Source organism: Camelus dromedarius, chromosome 18 (assembly GCF_036321535.1).
Source record: "Camelus dromedarius isolate mCamDro1 chromosome 18, mCamDro1.pat, whole genome shotgun sequence".
Classification (NCBI taxonomy): domain Eukaryota; kingdom Metazoa; phylum Chordata; class Mammalia; order Artiodactyla; family Camelidae; genus Camelus; species Camelus dromedarius.
The window spans coordinates 15123984-15144207 of record NC_087453.1 but is presented as its reverse complement, the minus strand read 5'-3'; the positions used below and the strand labels follow the sequence as shown (position 1 = coordinate 15144207).

The window sequence follows — 20224 nt, the reverse complement described above, 5'->3', positions numbered from 1 at the left end:
TGACTTGCGGCAGCTGCGCGGACAGGCCCGGGCTGTGGGTCACGCAGGCCTTGTGGCCTGTATGCATCATGTGTGTGAGGTTGTGTGCCTATGTGAGAGGGTGGGAGGGGGATGACAGCAACTCTGCACCGGAAAAGCATGCTGGTTTCTGTTTCAAAGGGCAGGGTTTGCAGTTATTCTGCAGTTTCTGATCTGGGCATTTCCCCTGATCATTTCATCTCCTTCCATCCTTGGGGACTTTGTCTTCTCAGACTGGGTCTCTGTGTCCCAGTATCCCCCATCTCCCTCTGTTTCTACCTGAGCGTAAGCTTCATTTCAAAAACTGTTCCCATCTTGCTGCCCCTTCCCCCTACCAATGTGCCTGGTGTTTTTCCGTTCTTCATTCCTTCAGCAAGCACTGGATGGCCTGCTTGGCCTGGGATAGATGAAGAGCGTACACACACATAGTGCCACTGGGTGTCTAGGGCGTGATTACTGCAGGAGGGTGCTTCCCAGTTGTGTCTTTGGAGGGAGAGAATGGAGCCTGCAGGTAGACAGTCCCTGACTAGGGACCAGGGTGAAGTGCAGGGTGGGAAGCACGACTGACTCTTCCTGCCCTTGGTCCAGCTTAGTTTGGGTGGAGCAGAGAAGATAAGAAGGTAGGTGTGGTGGTAAGTCACTGAGCCCCATCACAGGGCCCTGAAGGCAGGAGAAGGAGGTGGTCTCCTTAGCAAGCAACCTTGGGACGATCAGAACAACGTTTTATTCAGATTTGGAGGCTCAGGAAGGATGACTGATTGGTGAGAACTGGTGGGGGGTGGGGGAAATGGCAGGAAAGCTGGGGCTTTCAGCTGGAGGACCAGGCTTGAGGGGGTTGCTGGGGGCATGGGAGCAGGAGCCTGGGTAGAACCAGTGGTGTTGGGGCTGGGCGGGGCGGGGTTGGGCTCGGGGCGGAAGCGATGCTGCTCTTCAGGGTAAGATAGATGGGGCGCAGCTGTGGCTAGAGGGACAGGAAGAGGGCCTGGGGATTGGGCCCCTTCGGACATCCCAGCCAGGCTGGTGTGCACTTTGGGGTGGAGGCGGGCCCAGCACTGTGCTGGCACCCCTCCCAGCTTCAGCTCTTCTAGGCCAGTCTGAGTTGAGAGCATCTGAAGAGGCTGTAGAGCCAGGGGAGTGCTCAGAGTCATTTCAGGCCGCTGAGCCCGGCTTCTCCCTTTTGAACTTCCTAAATATGTCTCTCTATCTGGCCTGGAAAGTCTGCCCTCTGTGCAGGGTCCCAGCCAGCACCAGGGCACAATGTGGGTGTGCAGTTGGGGCCCTCCGGGCCTGGGGTCGTGACCTATGTGCCTCCTTATATGGTCTGCACAGACCTGTGAAGGAGCAGACAGAGGAGGAGGGAGCCTTGAATGAGGGCACACCATGTGCCACCTACAGGGCTGGGGGGCTGGGCGCTCTGGGCTGTTAGGACTTTAGAGCTTAGCATCGCCTCACTGTTACCTGCTTTCACAGATGGAAGCGACAAGGTCAGAGCGGTTGTCGCTCTGCTGAGGTCACACAGCTGAGGTGAGGTGGGGCTGGGGTTCTAGTCTCAGCAGTCCCACCCCAGAGCTCATGCAGACCTTTTCTGCCTCCCAGCCCTTTAGAGAAATTCACTGAAGCCCTTTGCTTTAGGGATGGTAAAATGGGGGCAGAGAGAAGTTAAATGAGTCACTCAGTGTCTCCGGGTTAGTGGCTGAGGCAGGTTTGTGTGCTTCCCCCATTCTGTGCCGTGCACAGGCAGGGCCCCTCGATGGCCAGGATAGAGCCATCTGTGGGCACTGCCATCCTTTCTGAGACTTGCTCAGGGATGTCTTTAGGGAATGGGCCTTTCAGGCTGTCCCAGTTCTCTTGGCCTAATCCCTGCCTCCTCCAGTGGACCCTGAGACCCATTTGGGCCTGCCCAGCCCCAGCCCTACCTGTTGGACTTTACTGTTCAGTTTGTGTACTTTTGTGTCATGAAATGGTCCTCAAAGAACAGCCTTGGGTCCCTGCTTCTCTTTCTAGAGTCCAGCTCTTTTTCAGATCAGAGTGACCCTCCTGTATTGTCAGCACAGAGAAGTACACAGGATGGAGCTTCCTGCCCCTCAGACAGTTCGCTCAGACCTCTCAGCTTTTGGCAGAGCTCTGTCCTAAGACTCAGCCCAGCTCTTTCGTCCCCAGTGGGACTGAATGGTCTTGGCTCTGCCCCTGAGGATGTCTCTCTTTGTGATCCCCCCTGAGGAGCGTGTGAGAATGAGTGGGGAGACTGGGCTGTACATGTTTCAGTGCTGACCTTTGAACACCCCAGCCTCATCTTGGCCCCTTGCCTGCCTTCCTAGTCGATATTCGTGAAATCAAGGAGATCCGCCCAGGGAAGACCTCACGGGACTTTGACCGCTACCAAGAGGATCCTGCTTTTCGACCAGACCAGTCACACTGCTTTGTCATCCTGTATGGAATGGAATTCCGCCTGAAGACTTTGAGCTTGCAAGGTGGGAGCCTAGGGGCTGGAGGAGGTGGGGGAGACAAGGGGAATGGCCCCCGGCCCTCGGCTCAGCTCTTCACCCCCTGCTGATAGCCACGTCTGAGGACGAAGTGAACATGTGGATCAAGGGCTTGACTTGGCTGATGGAGGATACATTGCAGGCGGCCACACCCCTGCAGATTGAGAGGTAGGAGCCACCCTGGATGGGGTTGGGGTTGGGGCAGCGGGCACTGGGGAGCAGGGCAGGGACTCAGGCCTCTGTGTCCAGGGCCTGCCTGCTGTCTCCTCCCTGAGCCTGGGCCTCCCTTCGGGCTTCTCTCCCTTCAGGTGGCTGCGGAAGCAGTTCTACTCAGTGGACCGGAATCATGAGGATCGGTAGGTACTGAGCTGCAGCTCTGGCCCAGCAGGGTGGGTTTGGGCAGCCAGCCCAGTAGCCTTGCCTCTGAGCAGCTGCCTGGAGAAGGAGAGGACCTGCCTCAAGCAGGGCCGGGGGTGGGCAGGTGGTTCTGGCACAATTAGATTCCTGCAGAAAGCCCTCTGATGGCCACGGTGCAAGCTGGCGAGAGAGGCCAGGGGCAGTAACCTGTGTGCCTGGCCACCGTGGCAGACAGTGCAGAACTGGCTCTGGGCGTCCTGTATTTTGTGGAGGGTGCCTTGAAGCTCAAAGCTTTGAGGTCGTGTTGTGACCACCAGAAGTGCTAAGGAGAGGTGGCAGACAAAACCAGGTGATGGTAAGGACCGCTGACTGTTGCCATGAGAGAGTCAGGCACAATGGAGGGTTTGAAGAGAGGTGTGATGTGAAGGACTTCAGTTCCACAGGACCACTGGCTGCTCCTGGACAGCCCAGGGCAGGGCAGGGTGGAGAGTCAGTTAGGAAGTGACTCCACTCTGCACGTAAAGATGAGAGGGCTGGGTCAGGGTGGGGGTGCTAGGAGGTGGTCGGATTTAGGCTAGGCTGTGTTTTAAAGATAGAGCCCAATAGGATTTCCTAACTTGATTTTGGGGTGTGAGAGAAAGAGTTGAGGATGACGGTAAGCTTTTTGGCTTGAGCCTCTGGAAAGGTGGAGTTGGCATTGACTGAGAGGGGAAGGCCATAGGAGGAGCGCGATGGGGTGTTTGAAGTCCTGTGATGCCCCAAGATGCCCAGGTGGAGATGCTGAGCAGGCAGGTGGGTAGAATGAGATAGGGGAGACGCTGGGCTGCAGATATTACCTGGAGAGCACATGGGTGATACCGAAAGCCTCGAGGCTGGTGATACCTGGGGGTAAGCATAGCAGGAAGAGGAAAGAGCACTGGTGACTGGTCCCAGGCCCAGGCTTCTCCAGCACTGGGGACTGGGGAGGCGAGGAGCCAGCCAGGGGAAGCAGCTGCTTGTGAGGTATGAGGAAAACCAGAGGGTGTAGCACTCTGGAAGCCCGGGGAGGAGGGAGCGCTCAGCTGTGCCCGGCCTTGTCAAGTGTGGGGAAGACAGAGCTGCCCCTTGGACTTGACAGCTCAGAGGTCATTGGTGACCTTGAGGCAGGCAGTGGAGTAGTGGGAAGAGGGCTCAGGGAATGACGGGGGCCTGTCAATGAAGGGTGGCTCCTTCAGGGCACTGCAGTGAAGAGGAGTGGAGAAGGGGCCGTAGGTGGGGAGGAAGCAGGGCAGACAGGGGTTTGAAGGAAGCAGTACCAGCTGCTGGTAGTACTGGTGGCAGGGAGTCCACAGAGGGAGAGCTCGCTGACGCACCAGCTTCCCTGACCCGCCTAGTGAGGACCCTGCCGGCCCATCCACCTCCAGGTGACTGAGGGCAGGCGAGCACGTGCTGAACAGCACTGGCTGATAGCTGATGGCCCAGGCAGGGCTGGACCCCACAGGGAGTTTCAGTGCAGCCTGCTTGGCTCTTGGGCAGGAGGAGGAGGGTGCCCACTTTCCCCTCCCTATCGCCACCTCATGGAGAGAAGGCCTGGCTTTCCCTCATCTTCCTCATCCTGTTGCCAGGGCCCAGCAGTGTCCCCTGAGGGCAGGGGTGGATCCCTGTCAGACCCTGGGAGCATCCCTGTGCCAGCAGTGGTATTTGGCTGAGAATGGTCTTCCCCTTCTCCCTGTGGAGGCCCCAGCTCCCAGCCTCCCAGGGGCAGCAGGCTGGAACCCCGCTGAGCCCTGTGCTTACCCCCTACAGAGGGTTTGAGAGTGAGGCTGGGGGAACTGGAGGGCCAGAGCAGGGTTGGTGGGAGGGGCGGCCTGAAGAAGGGCTCCACTCTTCCCAGGCCTGACCTGCTTTACCGAGCCCGCTCGCTCCCTCCTTGCCAGAATTATAGGCTTTCCTTTGCTCAGATAAGGAGACTGAGGCCCAGGGAAAGGAAGGGGACTTCCCCCAGTCACCCCACACTTCTGAGCCAGCCTCACTGTCGCGACTTCAGGTCCCAGAGTATTGTTTACCTGTTTGGCCCCAGGTGGACTCAGCCCACAGGCCAGAGGTCATGAGAGGTGGGGTGAGGCCACTGGGGACATCCCTGTTTCCTCAGTATATCAGCCAAGGACCTGAAGAACATGCTGTCCCAGGTCAACTACCGGGTCCCCAACATGCGCTTCCTCCGAGAGCGACTGACGGTGAGGGCCTGTGGGCCGTCTGCAGGTGGGTGGGGAGGCCGGCAGCCCCCCACCCCCCTTGAGGGCCTGACTGGAAGTCCCACTCTGCCGCGCAGGACCTGGAGCAGCGCACCAGCGACATCACCTATGGGCAGTTTGCTCAGCTGTACCGCAGCCTCATGTACAGCGCCCAGAAGACGGTGCATGAGCCACCTGCCCTGCCTACCCCTGCCCTGCTCTCCTGCCCCAGCCCTGCTTACCTCAGCCCTGCTGCCCTGCTTGAGGGCGTTTGGGTGCCATTCCTCCAGCTCTTCTCCTCATGAGACCTGCCCCTCTCTGTTGCCCCAGTCTTTCTTTCTGAGAGCCCCTTCCCCACGTGGCCTCCCAGGGGTTCTCACGCTGACCAGGTTCTGTCTCCTGCAGATGGACCTCCCCTTCCTGGAAGCCAGTGCCCTGAGGTTTGGTTTGAAGTGGGGAGGTGGGGTTCCCTCCGGGCTTCGACCCTCCCCTGGTTGAGTCCTGATTGCAGGTGGGAGGCAGTGGGAGTGGGGTGAGTCCTGATGGACCGTCTTGGGCAGCTGTGGTGGCTGGGAGCTGGGCTCTGCCTTCCAGGGGGCCCCTCACTGTCCGTGGTCCACGCTAGCCAGTTGACCACCAGGCACATCTCTCCTCTCCTGCAGGGCGGGGGAGCGGCCGGAGCTCTGCCGGGTGTCCCTTCCTGAGTTCCAGCAATTCCTCCTCGAGTACCAGGGGGTACGGCTGGGCTGGGCCAGGTTGCCAAGCTGAGGGGGGCTGGGCTCACCATTGGCTGGAGGCCTCTCATGTGCCCTGACTTTCTGTCATGTCAGGAGCTGTGGGCTGTTGACCGGCTCCAAGTGCAGGAGTTCATGCTCAGCTTCCTCCGAGACCCCTTGCGAGAGATCGAGGAGCCTTACTTCTTCCTGGAAGAGGTGAGCCCTGCCCCTCAGCTTCTGTCGGAGAATCAGGGAGCAGGTGGGCCAAGTAGAGCCACACTGGGTCCCTTCCACCATCCACTGTGCCTCCACCTGGGCTGAGCACCCTCTCCTGTGCCCTGGCCCAGGGTGCGGCTCATCTTCTCTTCTCTCTACGTTTGTTCCTGGGCAGTTTGTCACCTTCCTGTTCTCCAAGGAGAACAGTGTGTGGAACTCGCAGCTGGACGCCGTGTGCCCAGACACCATGAACAATCCTCTCTCCCACTACTGGATCTCCTCCTCACACAACACGTGAGTGGCTCCCTCGGCCCCCCAGGCCGACCCTGGGAGTGGGGCTCGCTTCACTGCCCCGCCCCTCCTTTCCTGTCCAGGTACCTGACTGGTGACCAGTTCTCCAGCGAGTCCTCCCTGGAAGCCTACGCTCGCTGCCTGCGGATGGGCTGTCGCTGCATTGAGTGTGCGTGGGAGCCAGGTCGGGGGGCACAGGGGTAGAAGGGAGGCCTGCCCACTTGACCATGGTGGCCTTGCTCCCCAGTGGACTGCTGGGATGGCCCAGACGGGATGCCAGTCATTTACCATGGACACACCTTGACCACCAAGATCAAGTTCTCAGACGTCCTGCACACCATCAAGGAGCACGCCTTTGTGGCCTCAGAGTGAGTGGGCGAGGCAAGGCTCCAGCGCTCTCCTGGGATGAGGGCGGAGGGTCCCCTTAAACACCGCAGCCCTCCTCCCCGCCTTCCACCTCCTGCTGCTTGTTGGAGCCATTGCTTCCCCAGCTACTCACTTCCTGTGCGCTTGGCCTGCCCTCTCACTGGGTCCTTCTCACAGTCAAGCTCTTCCCATTCTCAAAAATTACTTCCTAATAACCCTGGACTTGTTAGGCTGTTGTCCTGCCAGCTCCTTTCCCGTCACAGCCCAGAGAACTGTCTGTACTCCCTGTGTCCCAGTCTGCATTACTCCCCACAACCTGTGGTCACTCATGTCTCCCACCTCACTGAGGGGGTCTCCAGGGGCCCCTCGTAGCAAAATTTGGACGCTTCTTGCCACTTCTCCTGACCTTGGGTGTGGGGTGTCTCCTGGCTGCTGGGTCAGCCTCCATGATCCGACCAACTCTGGGGACGCCCCTCGGCAGCAGTCCCAGCCCTTGGTTTCTGCTGCACCAGTAGGTGCCTCTGTAGAACCCTCCCTTCCCCCAGTGGCCAGGGCCCGCCTCTTCTGGGGTGAAGACTCTGTGACGGTCTGAGACTCAGCCCCGTGGAATTGCAGGATCTGCGTGACACGCTGTCCCCTACCCTGCAGGTACCCAGTCATCCTGTCCATCGAGGACCACTGCAGCATCGCCCAGCAGAGGAACATGGCCCAGCACTTCAGGAAGGTGCTCGGGGACACACTCCTCACCAAGCCCGTGGACATCGCCGCCGACGGGCTCCCCTCACCCAACCAGCTCAAGAGGAAGATCCTCATCAAGGTATGGCTGCGGGGGCCCCACCCCTGCTCCAGCTCTGGGTCCAGGCCCGGGGCTGGCGTGCCACGTTCTGGCCTGTCTCCGCAGCACAAGAAGCTGGCTGAGGGCAGTGCCTATGAGGAGGTGCCTACGTCCGTGATGTACTCTGAGAACGACATCAGCAACTCCATCAAGAACGGCATTCTCTACCTGGAGGACCCCGTGAACCACGTGAGGGCGGGGCCGGCTGGGTCAGGAGGGCGGGGTGGTGAGCGGGCTCTGTTTACCGGCCCCGTTCTCATCTCTTCCAGGAGTGGTATCCCCACTACTTTGTTCTGACCAGCAGCAAAATCTACTACTCTGAGGAGACCAGCAGTGACCAGGGCAATGAGGACGAAGAGGAGCCCAAGGAGGTGAGGGGCTGGCCCAGGGCTGGGGGCCGGGCTGTGGTCAGAGTCACTGAGTGTCTGTGCTTTGCCCTCGCAGGCCAGCGGCGGCACAGAGCTGCACTCCAACGAGAAGTGGTTCCATGGGAAGCTCGGGGCGGGGCGGGACGGGCGACACATCGCCGAGCGCCTGCTTACAGAGTACTGCATCGAGACCGGGGCACCCGACGGCTCCTTCCTCGTGCGCGAGAGCGAGACCTTCGTGGGCGACTACACCCTCTCCTTCTGGTAACCTCTCCCGGCGAGTGCGCACCTGGGGGCGGCACCACCAGGGCTGGCCCGTGCCACAGGCACACGCACGCGTGCCCCCGCAGGGCCGCCCCCACTTGAGCTGTCCTTAGGGGTTCACCTCCCTCCCTGAGACGTGGCGCCTTGCTGGGGTGGAGGTGGCAGCCAGGGCCCGGGCTGCAGCTGACAGCTTCCCCGTCTCCCCTCAGGCGGAACGGGAAAGTCCAGCACTGCCGGATCCACTCTCGGCAGGACGCTGGGACCCCCAAGTTCTTCCTGACAGACAACCTCGTCTTCGACTCACTCTATGACCTCATCACGCACTACCAGCAGGTTCCCCTGCGCTGCAACGAATTTGAGATGCGCCTCTCAGAGCCCGTCCCACAGACCAACGCCCACGAGAGCAAAGAGTGAGGGAGGGGCCGGGGAACGGGTGGGAATGGCTGGGGGTGGCCAGGGCTGACTCGGTCCGTCCGCAGGTGGTACCACGCCAGCCTGACCAGAGCACAGGCCGAGCACATGCTGATGCGCGTACCCCGGGATGGGGCCTTCCTGGTGCGGAAACGGAATGAGCCCAACTCCTACGCCATCTCCTTCCGGTGAGGGGGTGGCCCTGGGGGACTGGAGGCGGGGTGGGGTGCGCCTGGTCTGGGCTGCCCTGACCCTTCATGACTGTTCTCTTTGTTAAGGGCTGAGGGGAAGATCAAGCACTGCCGAGTCCAGCAGGAGGGCCAGACTGTGATGCTGGGCAACTCAGAGTTTGACAGCCTCGTTGACCTCGTCAGCTACTATGAGAGGCACCCCCTGTACCGCAAGATGAAGCTGCGCTATCCCATCAATGAGGAGGCGCTGGAGAAGATCGGCACGGCTGTGAGGGCCTGGTGGTTGAGGGGGGCATGGCAGGCAGTGGGGAGACCCGCGCGGCGCTCCAGAAACTCCCAGGCTCGCCCTGGGGCAGGCCTCGATTGCCCCTGATAGTCCTGGGGCATTCTGGTGGCGAGAGACTGAGAGGCCCCGGGAGTTGCTCCTGGGAGGGCCGCCTAGCCAGGAAGGTGTCCAGGGAGTGGCATGTGAGTGGGTCTGCAAGGATGGGCCCGAGTTGGGCGGGTGAGGAAGTAGGGGACAGGTGTTCAAGCAGAGATCCCCGTGGGCCGCCATGTGGGCTGGGAGGTCCTGGTGCTCACACGGGGAGAGTTGGTCGGTCTGAGGCCAGGCGTGGACCAGACTCTCTGTAGTAGGGAGAGGGCTACAGAGGTGTGCTCTGAAGGGCAGAGCCACAGGGTGAAACAGTGAGGAAAGATGGCAGGGCAGTGGCCTTGCAGAGGAGAAGGAAGGGGTCCAGCACAGGAGGTCCCCTTGAGACGCCTGTCCTCGGTGGGCCCGAGCGACCAGGGAGAAGTCTGCTGCTCCTGGGGCTGGGGTGGTGAGAAGTGTGCGAGGCACTCGGGGGTGGACAAGAGTCCTGACTGCTGGTGCCTGTGAGGCTTTGCTGCTCATCTCTCAGAAGCCATGCAGGCCTTCAGGAGCTGAGAGATTCTAGTCATGGGCTGGGCCTCGAGGGTAACAATGGGTAGGAGTGGGTGAGACCAGGCCCCTGAGGTTGGGGGACCAGGTGCCAGGCTTGGTGGCCTGATGGGGAAGGGGCGGGGAATACAGGAAGCCAGCTGCGGCTTCTGTCTCTGGGCCTTGACGCATCCTGTTGTGCCCTGTTTCCAGGAGCCTGACTATGGAGCGCTGTACGAGGGGCGCAACCCTGGCTTCTACGTGGAGGCAAACCCCATGCCAACTTTCAAGGTACAGCCTCGGGTTCTGGGCACAGGAAGCTGGGGAGGGTTCCCAGCTCCTTGGGGCTTGTATCTCTCTGCTTGGGGCCACCTGCGGTCTTTGTGGAGAAGTGGTGTTTGTGGTTTTCCGAGGCCTGAAAGGTTGTGAGAGATATGTGGTTGGTTTACGACCACAGCTCTCCCAGGTCTGACCCCTCCCCAGCCCCGTCCCTGGGAGTCAGGACTGACCCTTCCAGACTGCTCCCCAGTGTAACCTCCATTTCCGCTTTGGGCGGCAGGAGGGTGCAGGTTGGGGCACGTTGGCCAGAAGACTTTGTTCTTTGCTGCTCCCTCCCATTGTGGAGGTCCGTCAGATAGAAGCTTCCTCTTTTGCCTTTTTTCTAAGGAGTAAGGAGCTGTGTCCTATTCCTCACCCCCTTATCTCAGCAGCCAGGGACCCAGGGAGAAGGTTCCATCTCCTACTTTGCAGATAAGGAATAATGGGGTCCCAGCTACAGCCAGAGATTCCTGGTCCCAGGGGAGGCACTGGGCACCTGCAGACACTCCCTTCCCAGCTTCCCAGATGGACTCCTGTGCAGACTCTGGATTTTCCCTGGGGCCCAGGGCAGGAACTTACAACGTTCCACCTGGCAGAAACTTCCCTGGCAGAAACTCTGGCTCTCCCATCAGACCTGTCTTGGAGCCTCCTGCAGGGCCAGGGTTAGGACTGTAAGGTTGCTGGCAGTGGCACCTCTGGCCTCCTGAGCCCCAGTTGGGAAACCTAAGAGCGTGTGTGCACACGTGAGGCTGCAGGTCAGGAGAGGAGCAGGGAGGGACTGTCTGCTTTGACCAGCGCTTCTCTCCCCCGCAGTGTGCCGTCAAAGCTCTCTTTGACTATAAGGCCCAGAGAGAAGATGAGCTGACTTTTACCAAGAGTGCCATCATCCAGAACGTGGAGAAGCAAGAGGGAGGCTGGTGAGCCTGGCCCCTGGACGGGAACCTGTGGTGTGAGGCCAGGAGTGCTGGGCTCGGGGGAGGGGGGGGGTGCTGACACAGAGCGCTCGGGAGGCGTGGGTCGTGTGCCCCGATGTGTGTCTGCAGGCCTGCCTTGGCCTGGCTTAGCTGTGGGACCCTGACGTGATGCCCTCCTGTTGGGAGTTTGGGGTGGTTGCTGGTGATCAGCGTCCTGTGGCTTCCACAGGTGGCGGGGGGACTATGGTGGGAAGAAGCAGCTGTGGTTCCCTTCAAACTACGTGGAAGAGATGGTCAGCCCAGCAGCCCTGGAGCCTGAGAGGGAGGTGAGAGCAGAGCCACATTGGTGGGACAGGATTCCCACCCACAGGTTCTCTGCTTGTGCAGACCCCCCCCCCACCTGTGTGTGGTCCCGTCCCACTTCCATGGAGTCCACAGGCTCCCGTGAACACGGGCCACATCCGTGTGGTCATATGAACGCTGTCAGATGTATTTGTCTTGTGCACACAGACATCCCCACACGTGTGTGTAAGCAGACATGCTCACCACCCGTGGGCTTTGCCTCCCACAGCACTTGGACGAGAACAGCCCCCTGGGGGACTTGCTGCGGGGGGTCTTGGATGTGCCAGCTTGTCAGATAGGTAAGCCCCTGCCCTTTTCTTGCCCAGTCCTCCTTAGGGTTAGGTTGTCCCTGGTGGCTCTCTCCATGCCCCACAGCAGGAAGCCGATGGCTGTATCTCCAGAGGCTGCCCTCCCTCCGTGCTCTCCCCATTCCCGGACACCTCGTTGATACCCAGGCTCCCTTCTTCACCCCCAGCTTGAACACCTGCACACTCGCCCTTTACAGGCACCGTGGATGCTGCTGCTGGCCAGCTGACATCCACAGTCCTGATGGGTTGGTCCCTGCGTGTGACAGCGACGTGGAGACAGGAGGGGAGGGGCACATGGCCCCAAGTAGCAGTGACTTGTCACTGGGCTGCAGCATCCTCAGCTGTAAAACAGGCCTGGCAGAGCAGTGGCACCTCATCTCGGGGCACGGGGTGGGGGGACGGGGACACATTTGTCCCCCAGCTTTGCTCTCCTCTCCCTCTAGCCATCCGTCCCGAGGGCAAGAACAACCGGCTGTTCGTCTTCTCCATCAGCATGGCATCAGTGGCACACTGGTCCCTGGATGTGGCTGCTGACTCACAGGAGGAGCTGCAGGACTGGGTGAAAAAGATCCGAGAAGTAGCCCAGACTGCGGATGCCAGGGTGAGAGCCTGCCGGTGGCCCTCAGAGCAGTGGGCAGCCTCAGGGATACAGCCCTTGCCACTAGGTGGGGATTGGAGGAACAGACATGTGAAGAGCGGTGTGGCTTGTTGAGGAGTGTTGAGTTTGAGATTCCTGAGGGACATCCCGGTGGCTCTACCTATTGGGCAACTGGATAGCAAGGGCAAAGGTGAGAAGACAAGTCCTGGGTTGGAAGCAGCAGTGGGTGCCCAGGAGCTCAGGGACGATGGGGTGGGGTGTAGAGTAGGAATGGGGTGTAGCATTCTAGGATGTGGGTGTTGAGAAAGGAGGGGCTGGAAGGGGAGGCCAGTGAGGCAGGGGCTGTGGAGCAGACAGGCAGGATCAGAACCTGAAAGTTCCTGTTGGATTTGGCAACAGCAGGTGGCCCGGGTGACACTACCATGTCAGGAGCTATGGGATGGCAATGGGCATCACGGAGTGTGGAAGGCCAAGGCACAGCCTCTGCAGGGCCAGGCCAGGATTCAGGCGGGCGAGGAGGTGGAAGGACGCAGAGCCCAGGCTGGGTGGGAACGACCAGCTTCTGGAGGAGGGAGGCTCTTCTGCGAGCCTGGGACGGAGAAGGAGGTGCTCGCCAGGGAGGGGGAATTCCTACTTGATGCCACCCCAGGTCATGTAGGGTGAGGTGGAGGGGCTGCAAGACACGTCTATGGCTGATGAGGATCCCACCCTGAGTCTTGGAGTGCACATGTCCTCGGGGGCAGGGAAGAGGCGGGGTGGTTCTGAGGTGAGCTGAGGACAGACAGTGGGGTCTGGAAGGTGCGGGGGCGTGTGCCCCGGGCTGCCCGGGCTTTGGTGTCCGGGGCAGGGCTCCGGCCTAGGCTCAGGGCCCGTGTGCCCTCAGCTCACAGAGGGGAAGATGATGGAGCGGAGGAAGAAGATCGCCCTGGAGCTCTCGGAGCTTGTTGTCTACTGCCGGCCTGTTCCCTTCGACGAAGACAGTAAGGGTCCCGCCCAGACCGGGGCTTTGGGGGGCCGGCCCCCAGCGGCGCCTGGGTGGGCGGGCTCTGTAAGCGCTCTCCCTGTTTGGCCCAGAGATCGGCACAGAACGCGCTTGCTACCGGGACATGTCATCCTTCCCGGAAACCAAGGCTGAGAAATACGTGAACAAGGCCAAAGGCAAGAAGTTCCTCCAGTACAACCGGCTGCAGCTGTCCCGCATCTACCCCAAGGGCCAGCGGCTGGACTCCTCCAACTATGACCCTTTGCCCATGTGGATCTGTGGCAGTCAGCTGGTGGCCCTCAACTTCCAGACCCCAGGTAAGGAGGCGGCCTGTGGGTGTGGAGGGGCCCTGCCAAGGCAGTTGGGCTGGAGTCCAGTTTCCCGGCTCTTACAGACAAGCCCATGCAGATGAACCAGGCCCTCTTCATGGCCGGCGGGCACTGTGGCTACGTGCTGCAGCCCAGCACCATGCGGGACGAGGCCTTCGACCCCTTCGACAAGAGCAGCCTCCGGGGGCTGGAGCCGTGTGCTATCTCCATCGAGGTGGGAAGGGGACCCTCTGCCAGGGGTTATTTCAGATGTCGGGGCGGAGGTGCTGGTTAGTATGATGGGGGAGGGGCACTGGACTGTCCTCGAGCTCGAGGAAGACACGGCCGTCCGTGAAGGTGGCTGCAAGCCTCCACTGTGAGGCTGGGCTCTGAGCAGCACAGGCCAGAGGCCACTGGGCTGAATGTGGCCATTTCTTGGCTCTGAGGAGTCAGGCTGTCCGGTAAGGCCAAGCTGTGAATGGCCACTGCCTGGCAGGAGTGGGCAGAAGACGGGCAGGAAGCTAGAGCAGGAACAAGCTGGACCACACTTCCTAGAATGGAGCTTGAGCGAGACTTGACCCTGCACCTCACCCCCTCGAGGCTGCAGGGCTCACTCTGGTGTAGTATCCTTGAGCACCCCTTCGCCCCAGGTCAGAAGCTTGGTGCTGTGGGGTTCAGGATGCGAGGGGCCTGAGCAGAGTGTTGAAGGAGTGAGGACAGCATGGGGTGAGTGTGTTCTTCCCCAAAGAGATTCTATTTTTTTGTTCTAGGGGGAAGTATTTAAAAATTTCCATATTAAATCAGAGACGGATTTAATGTGGAGTAGATTGAAAAACTTATATGAAAATTATAGCTAAAACTAAGACTTCTTTAAAAGAATTTTTGCTGCAGCAGCTGCTCTCAGGACCCCGATGATTTGAGGGACTTGATGGGCAGTGCCCGTGGGGCCCAGCAGAGGGCGTGCTGCTTCCACTGCATAGCGGGGACTTGAAGGGAGCCTGAGTATGGTCCTGGGTCCATCTTTGCCTGCCTTACAGGTGCTGGGGGCCCGACATCTGCCGAAGAACGGCCGGGGCATCGTGTGTCCTTTTGTGGAGATTGAGGTGGCTGGAGCAGAATATGACAGCACCAAGCAGAAGACAGAGTTTGTGGGTTAGTCTCCCCAGCCCACTCACTGTCCTCATACTCCCAGGGCACTGAAGGCCCCTCCACACCCGTGACCCCATCCTCTGCCGATGGTGGCCTGAGGCCTCTTGCTCTCGCTTTTGCAGTGGACAACGGACTGAACCCTGTGTGGCCAGCCAAGCCCTTCCACTTCCAGATCAGTAACCCCGAATTCGCCTTCCTGCGTTTCGTGGTGTATGAGGAAGACATGTTTAGTGACCAGAACTTCCTGGCTCAGGCCACCTTCTTGGTGAAGGGCCTGAAGACGGGTGAGGACCCTTTCTTGAGACTGCCTCCTGTGATCTGGCTTGGGGGTGGGGGGCCTTGCTTGCCCTCCTCTTGGGCTGAGGGCCAGGCTTTCTCCTAGGATATAGAGCGGTGCCTTTGAAGAACAACTACAGTGAGGACCTGGAGCTGGCCTCCCTGCTCGTCAAGATAGATGTTTTCCCTGCCAAGGTAATTGCGGCGGGGCGAGCACTGGGCCCAGCTTTGCCGGGTGCTGGGCAGCCGCTGACTTGTGCATTTGCCCCATGAAAGCAGGAGAACGGCGACCTGAGTCCATTCGGCGGGGCATCCCTGCGGGAGCGAGGCTGCGACGCCTCGGGCCAGCTATTTCATGGGCGGGCCCGGGAAGGCTCCTTTGAAGCCCGCTACCAGCAGCCATTTGAGGACTTCCGCATCTCCCAGGAGCATCTCTCGGACCATTTTGACAGTCGGGAACGAAGGTGAGGGGCTGGAGGGAAGGTGGCCAGTCTGCAGCTTGGAGAAGGGGGCCTGAGAGATGGGAAGGAGCGCCTGGAGCCTCGTGCAGGACCGCTCTTTTGTCTGTGGGCTGTCCCACCGGGCTGCACCCGCTGCTGGTAAGGACGCTCTTCCCTTCTGTCCAGGGCCCCACGAAGGACTCGGGTCAATGGAGACAACCGCCTCTAGCTATGCCCCAGCCTCGTGGAGAGCAGCGGGTGCTGTGCACCTCATGGAGTGCCGTGAACTGGGTTCTTGGGAAGCAGCCTACCATGGTACTGGCCTTGCCGCCTGGAGCCTGGGTTCCAGCAGTGAACACTAGACGGAAACCAAGCCATTAATGAGATGTATTACTGTTTTGGGCCTCCACGCCCCAGCTCCGGGTGAAGGCAAAAACTGTACTGTCTCACATTTAAGCACATGCCTCTGGCCCTGACTTCTGGATGTGCAGCTTCCATCTTACGGGGTCAAGACCATGGCCACAGCTCCTTGGAGAGACAGGCTGCCTCAGCCAGTGGCACAGGAGGCCCTGAGGAACCGCTGACATTCCTGAGAGGAGAGGAGGAGCAGCAGCCTTGCTGGGCTACCGAGAAAGAGTTTACATTGTCCTGTAGCTTTAAAACCACAGCCAGGCAGGGAGGGCACATGTCCCCTCAGTTTGGCCCTGGAGCCAGAGCAGAGGCGCACAGGGCCTGCCTGGAGAGGAGGATGCAGCACAAGGGCACACTGCCCATTGCCAGAAGCACTGCCCAGCCTGACAGATATAGGGGCTCATGTTAAAAATAGTAGCATTGGGCAGCCCGGGCTGTGGAGGGATGCCCCAAGAGGGGTCAGCGAAGGAGGCCGAGCTCCAGGGTGCCACCTGGAGCAGGGACAGCGACAGCATGTCCCAGAGCCACAGCAGTGCTTCAGGGCCGTAGGAGGACGAGGGCCCTGGAGCTGGACACGCCAGGCCACTACACCACCTGCCTGCAGCCTGGACGCAAGCCTGAAGGACCATCACCAGGGTGGATGAGTTTGTGGGCATTGGACATGCTGTGCCACGATCCCTCCCATGTTGTCGGCAAGGGCGTGCCTGCATTGACACCATGGCCCCTGAGACCCACAGCAAGATGACAGCTTGAGACCTTGGTCAGAATGATCGGTGCCAGCCTGGCCAGAATGGAGGAGCCAGTCATCAAGGCAGAGGTCAAGCTGAGGACTGTCCCTCGTACGTTCAGGAAACTCCTGCGCACAATTAACATCCCTCCTTCAAGAAGGCACCCTCTGCAGCCCCAGCAGACTGGCTACGAACCCCCCTTTCGGACTGAAGACCACTCCCCTCGGATCTGAGTCTGCCAGCCGACGCTGCAAGAGGATGCTGAGATGATCTCAAGTTCCGTGAAGTCAGTCAAAAATCCTGTTGACAGACATACATGATGTTGGAGTATGGAGTTTTAAAGTTTATTTTTTGCACACTCTTTCTCACTATCTTCATTATTTCACGTAGGCTGTATGATTTTCTATGTCTTCCACTTCTGACCTGAAAGCTGCTTGGTGGGGGGATCGGGGAAGCAAAATGAATGAAGTCATCTGTGCACTGGGGCAGAACTATTCTTTTTATGGACTTTACAGTTCAACTAACAGTGTTACCTTTTCCAGATTTACACGTAATCGTCGGAAGAACCACTGAGCCGTTCAAGCCTTGTTGTTATTCAATCCTAACAGTGATTCAGTTTTCTATAGCTTACCTTTAGGGTAGCTGGTAAATTATTTTAACGTTATATTAAACTTTCCATATCATGGATTGTAAACCGAAGAAAATTACAGAGTTTCTGAGAAAACGTATGGGTCTATTTAAACCAATTCTGAAGTCGTATTTGAAAGTATGACCTTGCCGTCAACTGTCCATAGCAAACATGTCTATATATGGTTGCCAACGTTTGCTTTATAATTTAAATGTTAATAAAAATTTTAAATTTTATTGGAAAAGTGTCCCTTCTGAAAGGACTTTTAAAAACAGTATTTCTCTTCTCAGTGGTGCTGTGATGCTCTCCTCCCTGCTCCTCGCCCCTGGAGGGCGCACCCTTGCGAGGAGAGCCAGCCACCCTGTCGGCAGGGTTTGACTGGGGATGTTGAGCCCTGTCAGGAATGGGCGAGGGGGTGCGAAGAGGAGAAACAGCAAAGCCTCTTTTTTTAAAAGGCAAAGAGAACTCAGCCTGCTTTCCCTTAGGAAGAAGAAGGATTAAGGAGTTGCCTGTCCTGCGGGGGATGGGCAGCCAGGTGCTGAAGGATGCTGCTGTGTTCACAGCAGCTTACGTCCAACTGGTAAAAAGACCCAAGGAATGTGATGGGAAGGTGGGGAAGGCAGCCCCACCTCAGGACAGAGGCTGCAGTCCTGGCTCGTGGGCGTGAGGGCACCTCAGCCGGGCCAGCGTCCGGCTTACGCAAACCTGCTGCCCGTGTCCGCGCTCAGGGTCGGCGTTTGCTAGTCCTGCCATCTTAAGATCTGCTGCCAGATAAATCATCCTCACGTCCTTTATTTAACTTGTGTGTTCTTTTGAAGGCTCTAGAAAGCCTGCTCTCTTTACTAGGAATGGTTAGTCTGGTTCTTGGTAACTTTCCAGGCCAAGCAGATCTTCCCTCTGGGCTGAGGAGGTGTGAAGCCACCTTCTCCAGCTCTTCCGCGGAGGGTATGGCTGGGTAGAATGCAGCCTGCCTGTGGTTAGCCAGCTTGGACAATGAACCAGAGTCCCTTCCCCATCCCAAAGAAACCTCTCCTTCAAAAAAGGAAACGCAGCATTCAGAAGTCAGTTTCTACGTGCCTCTCTCGCTTGCAACCCAGTTCTCTGTGCCTAGAACAAGGTTGAAGGGCCCTGCCCTGCCCTGCCTGAGGCTATTCTCATAGCAGTCTGTGTTGGTGTGGATCAAAAACGATGCCGTGCAGGCATAAAAAGCCAGCCCAGGGGCCTGAGAAGACCTGCCGTTGAAGGAACACAGGACGCGTAACCGGTTGGTTCTTAAAGTGGTCACTGGTACCCGGCCCTGGTGTGACAATGCACGTACTGAAGCATGGTCGCCGGCTTTGGAGAGAACAAGATTTTTTTTAAACAAGCCCAAAGATTTAGAGCAGTCGGTTCAGAGCATCCTTTTTCTGTATAACAAATCAGACCAAGACATGCATGTGCCAAGTTCTCAGGTTTGGGGCCAGTCCTGGGCCACTGAAGGCCCCTCTGAGCACCACCCACTTGGAGAACCTGCTTGTCCACTGAACTAACTCAAATGGAGCCTCACTGCTCAGGCTCTTGCTGGCCCCTTGGCTCTCTGATTAGAGCTTCGTGGTCTGACTCAGAAGAAGGTGGTCTTTTCTCTTGGACAAGAAAGGTCTTCCCAGATTTCTCGTGGGCAGGAGAAAACTTCTGACCAGTGAAGGAAGAGGTTCTGTGCTGATCACTGGGTTAGGGGCCGTCTGCATCATGAGACGTCCTTGGCCATGGGCGTTGACCACTTTCATTTTAAGTTGGACATCCCTCCGTACTGGTCTGCTCTCCCAGGCAGCCTCACAGACCTGAGACACACCCGCTCCAGTCTCTCCTATGACTACCTTTGCCTTTCACTGAAAAGGTCTTGATCCTTCTTCCTAGAAGAGATGACAACAGATTCAAGCAAATTCACAGATCAGTTTCACCTCAAATTCCTCCAGACCTGACAATCATTGAATGAGCTGGCAGGCCCAGCATGGGAGTAGGGGTTGGGGGGTACCCTCCCCGGGGCAGGGATGTCCTGGCCCATGGTGGGTAGTGGCCTGCCTCGCACCATGCATGCAGGTCACGACTCCATAGTGTGTCACTTGGGCTGGCATCAACTTCCACCACGGGTTATGCACCACTTGGGAAGCTTCTGAAAAATAATGGTTCCTGGGGCCTGAGCAGGAGAGTTCTTCAAAAGCTCTCCAGGTGATCTGAATGAGTGGTCAGAGTTGACAACTGCCAATTTGGGCAGAAGAAACCAAGAGCAGAGCAGGGAAGACGGTCAGTGGTACCAGGGGCAAAGGCAAGAAGAGGGCAACTGGCTCCTTGCAGGGCCTCTCCTGTCACCACCAACAGGAACTGCTCCTGGCTGGCCAGCTGACCAGGACAGAGTAGACTAGGTTCAAAAGGGCAAGCCTTGATCTTGCACACAGCATCACCTGCAAGTTTAAGGATTTTCTGCAGCCTGATCATAGATAGGACTCAGGTAAAGAGCTCCCGCTCTAAAGGCTGCCCTGTGGGGAGAAGGCAAGCAGTTTCTGACCACAGCTGAGCACACTGCCCTTAACGAGGATCTGTGGTCTTGAGCAAGGGCAGAGCATCCCTCCTGACCAGGCACATCATGAACATCACCCAAGGCTGGGCCTGGGGCTAGAAACACACTGGTCTTTCCACGTGAGCTCATCATCTCTCACACGTCAGTTCTGTTGGGGGAAGAGACAACTCTAAGTGGTATCAGGTTATCCCACCAAACTTGCTCATGGAACAAAACAAGGTCAACCTCCTCGTTTCTTCCCGTTTCAGTTAAACCAATCAAGTCCTGGCTCCGCCAGGTTCAGTTCCCTGCTGGAGGCCCCTGGAGATGCCCACAGGGACCCCTTGCTACCACCACTGCCCACTCTGTCCACAGCTGGGTCATAAGTGGGCCACTGCCTGTGTCTGCACCCACCGTGGGGTCAGCTAACTGGCTTCAGGGGACTAGCTTCTGAGGACTTGCTTTTTTGATTCAGCACAAGGCTGCTTCCCCAAGACTTCAGTTGGCCCCAGAGGGTCAGGTCAGGAACAGGGCCTGATGTCCCCCTGGGTGTCCTGCCTTGGTATGTCCGACCCAGGGGCTTTTATTTCAGGGGTCCCTTCTTCCTTTCGGCGCAGGCCCTGAGGATCACCCCAACATGATTCAGTCACTTTGAA

General features: G+C 58.5%; 1 protein-coding gene and 1 pseudogene across 4 annotated transcripts in view; both read left to right on the top strand.

Moving 5' to 3' along the window:
* The window catches only part of PLCG1 (phospholipase C gamma 1), a 34468-nt gene extending 17192 nt beyond the window's left edge, over window positions 1-17276 (top strand). The window contains exons 2-32 of one of the 4 annotated variants that reach the window (XM_064475678.1): window positions 2337-2489; window positions 2576-2669; window positions 2810-2857; window positions 4990-5074; window positions 5170-5253; window positions 5477-5511; window positions 5734-5806; window positions 5902-6003; window positions 6179-6297; window positions 6378-6463; window positions 6542-6662; window positions 7309-7477; window positions 7562-7684; window positions 7765-7866; window positions 7940-8127; window positions 8337-8537; window positions 8607-8726; window positions 8817-8997; window positions 9844-9921; window positions 10762-10865; window positions 11092-11188; window positions 11434-11503; window positions 11710-12113; window positions 12994-13090; window positions 13185-13409; window positions 13487-13635; window positions 14438-14552; window positions 14672-14833; window positions 14932-15020; window positions 15105-15289; window positions 15452-17276. In XM_064475678.1, the coding sequence (XP_064331748.1) occupies window positions 2337-2489; window positions 2576-2669; window positions 2810-2857; window positions 4990-5074; window positions 5170-5253; window positions 5477-5511; window positions 5734-5806; window positions 5902-6003; window positions 6179-6297; window positions 6378-6463; window positions 6542-6662; window positions 7309-7477; window positions 7562-7684; window positions 7765-7866; window positions 7940-8127; window positions 8337-8537; window positions 8607-8726; window positions 8817-8997; window positions 9844-9921; window positions 10762-10865; window positions 11092-11188; window positions 11434-11503; window positions 11710-12113; window positions 12994-13090; window positions 13185-13409; window positions 13487-13635; window positions 14438-14552; window positions 14672-14833; window positions 14932-15020; window positions 15105-15289; window positions 15452-15494 (3902 nt within the window). In that variant the 3' untranslated portion in view covers window positions 15495-17276. Of the gene's footprint in view, window positions 1-2336; window positions 2490-2575; window positions 2670-2809; window positions 2858-4989; window positions 5075-5169; window positions 5254-5476; window positions 5512-5733; window positions 5807-5901; window positions 6004-6178; window positions 6298-6377; window positions 6464-6541; window positions 6663-7308; window positions 7478-7561; window positions 7685-7764; window positions 7867-7939; window positions 8128-8336; window positions 8538-8606; window positions 8727-8816; window positions 8998-9843; window positions 9922-10761; window positions 10866-11091; window positions 11189-11433; window positions 11504-11709; window positions 12114-12993; window positions 13091-13184; window positions 13410-13486; window positions 13636-14437; window positions 14553-14671; window positions 14834-14931; window positions 15021-15101; window positions 15290-15451 lie in introns of all 4 variants that reach the window. The other 3 variants (XM_064475677.1, XM_064475679.1, XM_064475680.1) reach the window with 3 other exon arrangements.
* LOC116147379 (biogenesis of lysosome-related organelles complex 1 subunit 4-like) lies at window positions 16079-17276 on the top strand (annotated as a pseudogene).
* Window positions 17277-20224: the final 2948 nt, after the last annotated feature.